Source organism: Microtus oregoni, unplaced genomic scaffold (assembly GCF_018167655.1).
Source record: "Microtus oregoni isolate MIOR12 unplaced genomic scaffold, Mior012 000110F_ref0000174, whole genome shotgun sequence".
In the NCBI taxonomy this organism is placed as follows: domain Eukaryota; kingdom Metazoa; phylum Chordata; class Mammalia; order Rodentia; family Cricetidae; genus Microtus; species Microtus oregoni.
In genome coordinates this window covers 3,297,224-3,308,957 of record NW_024544728.1, presented here as the reverse complement: position 1 = coordinate 3,308,957, position 11,734 = coordinate 3,297,224, and the positions used below count along the sequence as shown (strand labels likewise).

Below are 11,734 nucleotides of genomic sequence, written 5' to 3'. Positions count from 1 at the left end.
TTGTGGCTAACCGATAAAAGATCTTCTGGAATCTATCAATTTAACAGACCACTAGTCCCAAAGGTAGAGAATGTCATCAGATAACAGACGGAGCCCCCATCTCGCTGTACCCACTATTGCCTTGACGTACAACTTTCATTTCCCTGCGACTATAAAACTCTAAGAGACAGCTTCCCTGAGGGAGCAACCTGGAGTAACCTGGCTGTGTTTCTCAGGGTGTGGTGGTTACTCAAATCTGGCTCCAGAAAAGGCTATATCCTATTCCCTTTGAGGTGAGAGTTGTGGGTTTCTGTTTTGTTTTGTTTTTGGTTTGGTTTTTCAAGACAGGGTTTCTCTGTGTAGCTTTAAAAGCTTGTCCTGGAACTCGCTCTGTAGACCAGGCTGGCCTTGAACTCACAGAGATCCGCCTGCCTCTGCCGGCCAAGTGATGGGATTAAAGGCATGTGCGCCACCACTGCCCAGCAACTGACCACAGTTACTTGCCTTCTAGAATATATATACATCTTTGCAAAAAAGAGTGGAAATTTCTCTCTCCCTAAGACTCAAGACGATAATGATTTCAACAGTCTACAATCCAGAAGGCTGGAGTTGTAGCTGGGGGCAAAACTCTTGACGAGCATAGCTGAAGCCCTGGGTTCAGTTCCCAGCTAGCTGGGGAAGGGGGGAGGGATATAGAAATATTAAATAAAACTAAAGCATATATAGAAACACCAGCTAGAATCTAATACAAGAAAAGACAGCACAATTGTGCTTTAAAGCCTCGTTTTTCAAATCAAAAGGTCTAGCCTCATCTGGATACAACATATGACCCATATTAGAAAGTTCAATCATGGGCTCCAGTCCAGATTTGAAAAAAATCAGAATCTTCATTCTTAAAAAAAGAAAGAGAACCTCTGGAATGAGTCAGAAGCAATACCCAAGGACACCAGGAATGCAGTTCAACTTGCCTAGCATGCACGAAGCTCTGGGTTCAAGCCCCAGCAAAAACCTAGCATGGTGCTGCACGCCTATTGCTAAGTCAAAAGTCAGCTAAAAGCAAGCTCTAGGCTAGGTATCTTATATTCAAACAAAAAGGAAAAAAAGCCTCTGTCTCATCCTCTCTGATGTACCTTTTCCAGCTAATACCACCAAGCCAGAGTGAGCAGACCCCCCAGAGAGGCTCACAATGGCAAGAAAGTACATGATTCCTCACTTCTGTACATCTGTGCTGATCTTAACCTTTGCCTCTAAAGACCTAGCACAGTTCCCTGTAACAGCCTGAGTTTCAGCAACTTACCTGTCGGATTCTTGCTATTGGCTCATTGTTAGCAGGACAATAGGTCGTAATTACCTTGAAAGAGACAAACAAAAAGATGACGACCATACATGGAAATTAGAACCATTCCCTAATTGAGGAGAAAACCAAATCGAAAAAGAAAAGCAAAATAGGAGCCTTTAGGGTAACTTCTGTTATGATTAACCCCTCTTCAGAGCAGTCTTGGGTTCCTTGTCTATGCATGGGGAACTTTCTGTAAAATCCACGAGCTGGTCATCTAAATACTAGGGTCAAGGCGCACAACACACTCACTTAGGGTAACCAGAAATTCAACTGACAGTTTAACTTACTGCTCTGCCCACCCTCTGGTCTGGAAACACACGGCCCAAGTCCAAACTACAAAAAAGCCTGGGTTGATGAAACTGGAGGTTTCCAAGTGGAAAGATAAAACTGAAGCGCAGCTAAAAGGCTACATTTTATCAGCCATTAACGACTAAAGCCACAAAAGAAGCAGCTGAGGGCAAAGAGGTTGTTTGTTTGTTTGTTTGTTTGTTTTTAAAGAGACAACAGAACGTAACCCCCAATTTCACAACAATTAAAAATCACCTGGCTCTCCTACGGTCAACGGTAGCCTTGAAAAGAAGTTGTGTTTTCTGTACCAAAGCAGATTCTGGTACAGCTGAACGTCAGGTTTCTGAAAAAGCTTCCTTTCCTTCCTTTGAAACTACGCAAAACCCTCCTAAGTTTTGGGCAACTATAACTTACCTGTCTACTGCATTCTAGAAAACGTTTTATTACCGTGACAAGTTTGGGCAATAAATATTTAAAATCAAGTCTTCAAGGTGAAAAAGATTCACAAGACTTTAGCCAGGTCGAGCTTGTGACAGAACCCAGATAAAACTGCCATACGGTTTTAAGCCCTGGGGTTTAGCCTTCCTGGAGGCTCCAAAACCTCCATCGATTCCTCGCGGCGCTAAAATCTAAAGTTCGCTTATTCTTGTCTTTGTGAGAAAACTTCTATTGTACGAATTTAAAACTTCCCACCCTGTCTATCCTCCCACAGTTCCAGTCAAGAGACGATGGTAATGGGGGCGCCCGCCTCCTGGCCTCCCAGGCAAATCCTTGGCTGCCACTTTCCGGGGCGCTCGCATACCTCTCCTCCGCCGCGCCAGTGTCCATTATACACGCCCGCGTTTTCCTCGCGGAGCCCCAGCTCTTGCAGCCAAGAATACTGGGGATGATTGATCAGCAGAGTGGACATGTGGGCGGTAGGCCTGCACGGAGGGCGGAAAAGCTTGCAACTCTTCACAGTCTGCTCGCACGCCGTGCGAGCCACACGCCACATACCGAGCTCAAAACACCAGAAGCCCCCGCCGCAGGGGAGTCCCGGAAATATGGCCCCGCCCCCCGCCCGAGAGAGTCCGCAGGGCAGGCCCCGCCCCCTGCCCAGTCCACGGAGGACCTTCCTCTCCCACCCCCTTCCGCGAATGTCCACTGGGCAGACCCCTCTCCCGGGAGCCGATTGGGCAGCCTCGCTCCACCCCCGACCACACGCCGCCCCCCCCCCCGTTTGCCCCGGCGGGGGGGTCTTACTTATCTCAGTCGCTGGAAAACAAGGTTGCCTCGGGGTCTGGGGTGGGGCAGACGTGGGGGCGGAGGCGGAGGTGGGGGACGGAGGTGGAGGACGGGGGCAGAGGTGGAGGACGGGGCGGAGGTGGGGGACGGGGGCGGAGGTGGGGGCGGGGAAACGCGCCTCCCGTTGGTTCTGAAGTCCAGTGGGTTAGAGAGGAGCTTTCAAACAATGATATGCTCATAGGCCATAGTGGTCAGGGTATTCCGGACATGCTTATTCCGTGGGTCTGGGCTGAGGCCTGAAAATCTCAGCCTTTCTAATCGGCTCTCAAGGAGCTGTATGTAGTATCACTGGTCTCTGTTGTAGCTCTGAGGGATTTTTCAGTGGTTTGAAGGTTTGAAGAGGGTCATTTTCACTGCCTTGGTGAATTACAAATGTTTCCTAATAAATGAAAAGTATTGCATGATTGCATCACCTTCTAAATACGCTGCCTGAGTATATTCTTTCTTTGGAAGAACAGACCATTTTGATCAATGTTCTTCACTCTCCATTTCGTCTAGCATATCCTTGCCCCTCATCCTCTTAGGATAACTCTGTGTCATTCCCCCAATAACTAGGCCTTTTTTTATAAAGGAAATCCTACATCTCATCAGCACTAGACACATGCATTCAAATTAAATAGGTGCCTGGTCATTTCCAGCCTGTTACTTGCCCTTGTGATTCCCAGGCCATATTGGGTTTCTCAAAGATTCTCCGCCTATGTTTTCAATATATTTCCATTGCATTCTACCCTGTTGCTAAAGTCACAAAAGGATACAAACAGGAAAGGAAGAATCAAAATCAAACGATATTTATTTGCATATAATATGATACTTTCCTTAAAAATCTGGTGGTGGGACAAGTCTCTCATCCCAGCATACAGGAGGCAGAGGCACATCTCTGTAAGTTCGAAGCCAGCCTGGTCTATAGAGTTAGTTACAAAGTGAGTTCTAGGGCAACCAGGTCTACACAGAGAAACCCTGTATCAAAAAGAAAAAAACAAAAAACAAAAATAAAAACCTCCAAGATTTACCAAGTATTTCTAATATCTGGTAACATTTGGCAGCAAAGTAGTTAGGTACAAAACAACATATGAAAATTAATGCACCTTTTTAGACAAAGTCTTATGTAGCCCAGGCTAGCCTCCTACTCACTACACAATGAAGGATGACTTTAACAACTGCCTCTTCCACCTCAGTGCTGATATTCTAGGCAGGCTCAAAGCACCCGACTATACAGTGCTAGCAACTAAACCTAGAGCATCATGCATGCTGGGCAGTCTACCGATGTAACTACATGACTAACCCAGTGGTTTTTCTGTATAGCAATAATAAACATGCTGAGAGAAAAGGCAAACAACCTCATTGGGCATCACAATGATGATGATGATGATGACGACGACGACAAAATACAAAAAAGAACTGCTATGAATAAATCTAGCCAGGGAAATAAAAGATCTGCAATAAAAACTTTGAAACACTTAAGAACTACTGGATAAAGAATCAAGAAAAGATAGTAGAAAATGAAACGACCTCCCAGGCTCATAGATTGGCACCACTGATATAGTGAAAACAGGGCCAGGCAGTAGTGGCACACCCATGCCTGTTAATCCCAGCCCTCAAGAGGCAGCAGCAGACGGATCTCTGTGAGGTCAAGGCCAACCTGGTCTATGGACCAGGACATCCAGGACTACACCAAGAAACCCTGTCTCAAAAACAAACAAACCAAAAAAAAAAAAAAACTAAATGGGTGGGGGGGTCTGGGGTGTAGTTTATTGATAAATCTAACATGTATGGAGTCTTAGGTTCCACCTCTAGCATGACATAACAAGGTTGGATTGGGTAGTGCACATCTGTAATGGAGAACAGGGGAGGTAGAAGCAGAAGGTGCTGTATAGCAAGTACAAGGTCAGCCCAGCCTGCCTGAGAGCTTCTCAAGTTTCAAGAGGTAAGTATAGACAAAGGCTTTTTTTTTTTTTCAATGTGAAGAAGAAAAGATTTACTGAAGCAGATTTATATACAGTTTGAGAGCCCATCCCACTGTGGCAGGGACAGCATGAGGCAGGAGCATGGCTCAGTTAGGCCTCTTGAATCTGGATTCAGGAATCTTCTCAGCTTCTTTCTTCCATTTATTCAACCAGGTACTTTGGCTCATGGACTGATGTCATCCACATTTTCCACCTTGATTAATCTACTCTAGAAAGACAAAGGCTTTTTAAACAGGATTCCTGTAGTCCAGGAGTTAAGAGCAAGAATGTCAAATGGCCACTCGGGAGGCAGAGGCAGGTGGATCTCTGTGAGTTCGAGACCAGCCTGGTCTACAAGAGCTAGTTCCAGGACAGGCTCCAAAACCACAGAGAAACCCTGACTCGAAAAACCAAAAAAAAAAAAAAAAAAAAAGAATGTCAAATGGGGCCTATGAAGATGGCTGAGCTGTTAGAACACATCATTACTGTTCCCTGGAGAACCTGAGTCCAGTTCCCAGCACCCATGGTTTATAGCCACCTATAACTCCAGCTCCAGGGGGCTCTGACACCTCTGGCCTCTGCAGGCACTTGCACTTGTGTGCATACATACATATACATATTTTTAAAAGTAAAATAAACCTTTAAAAAAAAAAAGAATTTGGCCGGGCGGTGGTGGCGCATGCCTTTAATCCCAGCACTCAGGAGGCAGAGGCAGGCGGATCTCTGGGAGTTCGAGACCAGCCTGGTCTACAAGAGCTAGTTCCAGGACAGGCACCAAAGCTACAGAGAAACCCTGTCTCGAAAAACCAAAAAAAAAAAAAGAATTTGTAAATGTGGCTTGGGGGTATAAATCAGTAGACTTGGTGATTGCCTAATAGGCAGGAGGCCTTGAGTTTAACCCCATTACTGTACATCGGGATGGCAGCCCAAGCAAACCATCTCAGCATTTGGAAGGGAAAAACAGAAAGACCAGACATTCAAAGCCATCCTCTGCTATATGGTAAATTGGGGGCCAGCCTGGGCTACATGAGAACCTGTTTCTTCAGAAAAAAAAAAAAGTTGACAAGTAGGATTGCACGAAATTAAGAGCCTGGGCTGGGGGGTGAGAGCACTGGCTGCTCTTACAGAGGACACAGGTTCTATTCCTAACATTTCCTAACATGTGCCGTGCAATTCTCTCTAGTTCTAGGGAATCTGATACCCTTTGCTGGAACCAGGCGTGGACACAGCTCACCTTATGGCTGGCAGGAAAGGGGTGGGGGCAGGGACAAGATAAACTCTTCAAAGGCATACTCCCAGTGACCCATTTGTCCCAACCAGGTCCTACCTCCTCCTCATTGTCCATTCAGCTATTAATTCATCAATAGGTTGATGGGATTCACTTTTTTTTAAAATCATTGGTCACCTCTCAGAATTGACACCAGTTGGGAACCAAGTTTTCAACATGTGAGCTTTTGGGGCAGTTTAATAGCAAATTCATGCATGACACATGCCTCCTCTAGGTCACATATTTCAGTGTGGGCAGGGAAATTATATTCTTCCCAGGGCATTTTGAGCTTATAGTATGCCTGGCCAGATGACCACACTTTTCTGGTCATCTCCACTCTTGAAAAGACTGTTGTAGCCAGGCATGGTGTTGCATGCCTTTAGTCACATGGGAGGCACAAACAGGTGGATCTCTGTGAGTATGAGGCCAGCATGGTCTACAAAGTGAGTTCCAGGACAGCCAGGGCTATACAGAGAAACCCCGTCTTGAAAAACCAAAAGAAAAAAGAAGGAAAGGAAGGAAGGCCAATTGCAAAGTGTTAGAACCCTACTGAAAGAATTGAGGCTTTGCCTAAAAGATAACTTTAAAACTTTGTTATTTAAGCCCTCAGCCTAAAATCTGGTTTATATTTTCTGCTGACTGAGAGTCAAAAAAATTTCAACTCTGTTGAAAACAACAAGATGAGACTGCCTACAGAGATAATGCTGATTTTCCTACAGGCACCTCAGGGCCAGAATGTTCGTACTTAGTTTTATCTGGTTAGGGTGCTTCTCTCATAGCTAAATTTAAATGGTGTTCCTTGTAAAAATCACTTTATGATTTCATTTACAAAAAGAAATTCTTTAATGCAAGAGAAGAAAACCTAGCCGGTAGTGGTGGCAAAACCCTGTCTTGAGGTAAAACAAAACAAAACATAAAAAATAAACTGGAGCCAGGCAATGGTGGCGCACGCCTTTAATCCCAGCACTCAGGAGGCAGAGGCAGGCAGATCTCTGTGAGTTCGAGACCAGCCTGGTCTACAGAGCTAGTTCCAGGACAGGCTCCAAAGCCACAGAGAAACCCTGTCTCAAAAAAACAAAAAATAAAATAAAATAAACTGGACCATACGTTTTTACTTAATTCTTAACCTTTGTTGACTCTTAACCCTTTCCTTGGAGCAATACCACAGAACAATCACACGTTTCCACTATGAAGGCCGCCAAGCACGGCTCTATTGAGCTCCTCACCGTCTTGAGTGTGGACAGCCCTTCTCCCCACCTCTCTCAGAGGCAGCACGTAAATCTGATGTACTAACCCTTATCTCTACTTACCAGGCTTGCTAACTTTGTTCCTCTCTGACTGCTTCTGGAATCTTTTTCTGCTGTGTAATCAAGGGTTTAACTTTACCCCATTCCATATCCCCAAGGTGAGGAACTCCTCGGGCTATGGGGGAAGCACCGCTGGCCTAGGTTGGTCTCACCACCACACATTGGCAATTACCACGGCAATGATCAAAAAGAAGAAGAAAAAGAGGAGGTAAGGGTGGGGAGAAGGGTCATCTGAATTCCTGAATGCTCACTGCCGAACCTCTGAAAACATCTGAATATTCCACCCCCACCCCCTTCTCTAAGCTTATCCCTCTTCCTCACTTTTGAACTCCAGACCTGTTACTTCTCAGTCCTCCAGGATTGCCAAACTGACTTAAAAACAGCCTCCATTTCTCTTGTTCTCTTGTTCAAAAATGAGTCTCCTTTTTCTGCTCAGCTGATGCTTGGTTCCATAATCCAGAGAGGGAAAATGGACCCAGATTGGGGCAAAAAAACCTAGTAACACCTAAAAGAACAGTCTGTCAAATTGGCACATTTTTTAAAAGTCAGACTTGTGGAACCATAAGCATTTCTGATTTTCTTTTTTTCTTTTTCTTTTTTTTGTACATGTTTGCATATGTGTGGGAACATGGTGTGTTACCAAACTTGGGGGGTCACAGGTCTGGTCAAGTCAAGTTTGATCACCTATCCTCAAGAAGCCAATTAAAATAGCCAAATTTATAGTATTAAAAAAAAGGGAGGGGGGATTTATTCAATGCAGCCATATTGGGAAGAGGGACAAAGAGATCCGCAACTCCCACTAAAGTCCATCTTTGAGTCCCAAGATGAGATTAAAGTTTAAGTAGAGGCCAAGGATGTGAACACCTCAGGAGTCCGGATCCGAGTGTGGCCCCACCCACCCCTCATTTTCCCAGCATTGTCTGGGTTTCATGCTCACTCCATAGCCCGACAAGTTAGAACTGTGGAAAACCGTTTTTCCCAGTCCGCCCCTCTTTGTACCTATTCCTTGTTCCAGCACAAGATCCCTGGGGAAATTCCAGTTTCTTGGGGTTCATTGTGTCAACAGTCTGATAGATTTAGAGATTTAGATAAAGAGACAGCTCTTTAAAATATCCTCATTTCTGCCAGGCTGAATTTCATGAGTTAACGTGAGTGCCTGAATACGTGCATGTAGAAGGCAGAGGTCAGCATTGCAGGTCTTCCTGCATCATCTCCACCTTCTGTATTGAGGCAGCTCTCACTTAACCCAGAGTTTGATGGTCCAGGTTGCCGAGCATCCTCGGGACTCTCGCCTCCACCTCCTAAGGGCTAGGGCTACAAGGGAGCTGCCATGTCCACCTGGCATCTAAGCGAGGGCTCAGGATTCGAATCCGGGTACTCATTCCACACTGTCCACGCTTTACCTGACGCGCCTGCGCCATCTTCCCAGCCCAGCATTTCTCACACACTCTAGACACAAGCCCCTCAGAATTGAAACCTGCCTGGCACTGACATGTGCCTCTAGTCTCAGCACTTGGAAGGCAGAGGCAAGTAGATCCCTGTAGTTTCAACCTAATCCAGCCTGGTCTACTTAGTGAGTTCCAGGCCAGCCAAGGCTACACAGTGAGGACCTCTATACAAAACAAAACAAAACAAACAAACAAAAAAATCTTGAAGGACAATATCCATATTATAATAGACTTGGACTGAAATTTATACCATAGCTTTTCAGACTCGAACTAGGAGTGTTCCACTAGATCTCCCCAGTTCCCAGTCTGCAGATGGAAAATTGTGGGGTTCCTCTGTCACCATAGTCACATGAGCCAATGTACACAATCATTCTCTATCGTAAAACTCTCTCTAAATGGGCTTTATTGTTTCTTTGTAGAACTCAGACCAATATTAACTCTAATCACAAAGACTGACACCTAAGTTCCAGATTGCTCAGAGTCAACTAAAATGCTCATTGATTAGTGATTAAATAAAAATGGTGGAAGCATTTGGAAAACTCTTTGCCGCCCTCATAAAGTCATAGATAAACACCAAAAGCATTACACGAGGTAAAGGAGGCCAGATACAAAATAATAAATACATTGTAAATAACCTCATGTATGCAATATACTAGAAAAGATAAAATGTGCCAAGTATGGTGGTACCGACCTATGAGCCCAGTGCTTGGGAGGAACAGGAGTTCAAAGACAGGCTCGGCTACACAGCCGTGAGTGTTGTAACACCCAACAGAGGCAAACAGATTCAGTACCGAGCAGAGCAGTGTGCTGGGAACTTAAAGAAAGCTGGGCTCAAGCCGGGCGGTGGTAGTGCACGCTTTTAATCCCAGCACTCGGGAGGCAGAGGCAGGCGGATCTCTGTGAGTTAGAGGCCAGCCTGGTCTACAAAGGGAGTTCCAGGACAGTCTCCAAAGCTACAGAGAAACCCTGTCTCAAAAAACCAAAAAGCTGGGCTCTGAGGGTCAGGAAGCTTGGCCCTGAGGGTATAAAGAAATTTTTCTTTCTTTCCTTTTAAAACTTTATACTTTGAGAATTTTATACACTACCACAATTGTTTTCATATCTGTTCTTCACCACCTCTCTCTAAATCCCCCTGGAATCCCAACCCATTTCCCTCCCAACTTCATCTCTCTCTCTCTCTCTCTTTTTATTATTAACTCCTGTGGTCCAGTTAGTGCTTACCACATGCATTGATGTGGAGTTGTTCACTGAAAAGGTTTCTGGGTCAGACATGTTTGTACATACCTGTAGGCACCAAGGTTCTGTCTTGAGTACCTAAAAACCTTATGTCTCTGATTTCTGGTTAATCTTGGTTTTCAAGACAGAACCTTGGTTCTTTGGTTTCCATCTACCAGTGGCCCTGGAACCTTGGAGCTATTGCAATTTTTGGCTTCCAGGAATAGCGAGCGGCGATAACAGTTGGCAGCGGACAGTTCTTGATTAATGTAACAGTTCCTGCACCCTCGGGTCCTGCAACAGTTAGTATCAAAGCTGTTGGGCCTAAGGTGTCTGGACGCTTGACCCTTGGACTTGGCAGCTCCTTGTAACTCTAGGAATTGAACCCAAGTCCTCTGCAGGACCAGTGGGTGTCTTTTAACTGCTGAGCCATCTCTCCAACCCCTAGAGAAACCCTTCTTGATGGTGTGCAATGTTTGTAATACCGGGTATCTCCCAGCTGACTTGAAAAGTAAGTCCAACAATCTAATTATGTAGTTAGATGGATGTGTGTGTCGATCAAGACTCAACCCTTCACATAAATGAAGACCCATGTTTTTTCTTTTTTTTTAAATATTTATTTATTACGTATACAATATTCTGTATGCCTGCAGGCCAGAAGAGAGCACCAGACCCCATTACAGATGGTTGTGAGCCACCATGTGGTTGCTGGGAATTGAACTCAGGACCTTTGGAAGAGCAGGCAATGTTCTTAACCTCTGAGCCATCTCTCCAGCCCCAAGACCCATGTTTTGTAGAACTTTAAGACAATTCTGAAGCCATTTCTGACCATTCTGAGCCCTCTCAGTCTCAGCAGTAATGCTTCTCCCTTCCCCCCTGGGAACCAAGAACGTAACAGCTACACATGCATGTATGTTCTCCAGAAATTGGGGCAAGATAACCTTTAAGATGTTGACTCAGTCTATCACCATGCACAAAACTCAAGTCCAAATGGATTAAAGACCTCAATATCAGTCCGAACACACTGAACCTGATAGAAGAGAAAGTGGGAAGTACTCTACAACACATGGGCACAGGAGACCACTTCCTACGTATAACCCCAGCAGCACAGACATTAAGGGCCTCATTGAATAAATGGGACCTCCTGAGACTGAGAAGCTTCTGTAAAGCAAAGGACACTGTCGCTAAGACACAAAGGCAACCCACTGACTGGGAGAAGATCTTCACCAACCCCGCAACGGACAAAGGTCTGATCTCCAAAATATATAAAGAACTCAAGAAACTAGACCGTAAAAGGCTAATCAACCCAATTATAAAATGGGGCACTGATCTGAACAGAGAATTCTCAACAGAAGAAGTTCAAATGGCCAAAAGACACTTAAGGTCATGTTCAACTTCCTTAGCTATCAGGGAAATGCAAATCAAGACAACTTTAAGATACCATCTTACACCTGTCAGAATGGCTAAAATCAAAAACACCAATGATAGCCTTTGCTGGAGAGGTTGTGGAGAAAGGGGTACACTCATCCATTGCTGGTGGGAATGCAAACTTGTGCAACCACTTTGGAAAGCAGTGTGGCGGTTTCTCAGGAAATTCGGGATCAACTTACCCCTGGACCCAGCAATACCACTCTTGGGAATATACCCAAGAGAGGCCTTATCAT

At 45.1% G+C, this 11,734-nt stretch overlaps 1 protein-coding gene across 1 annotated transcript in view; it reads right to left on the bottom strand.

Moving 5' to 3' along the window:
* LOC121443639 (alpha-aminoadipic semialdehyde dehydrogenase-like) overlaps positions 1-2,639 on the bottom strand; it is a 28,728-nt gene extending 26,089 nt beyond the window's left edge. The window contains exons 1-2 of the mRNA XM_041645464.1: positions 2,409-2,639; positions 1,277-1,330 (exon numbers count right to left, since the gene is read on the bottom strand). Coding sequence (XP_041501398.1) covers positions 1,277-1,330; positions 2,409-2,600 — 246 coding nt within the window. The 5' untranslated portion in view covers positions 2,601-2,639. The remainder of the gene's footprint in view (positions 1-1,276; positions 1,331-2,408) is intronic.
* Positions 2,640-11,734: the final 9,095 nt, after the last annotated feature.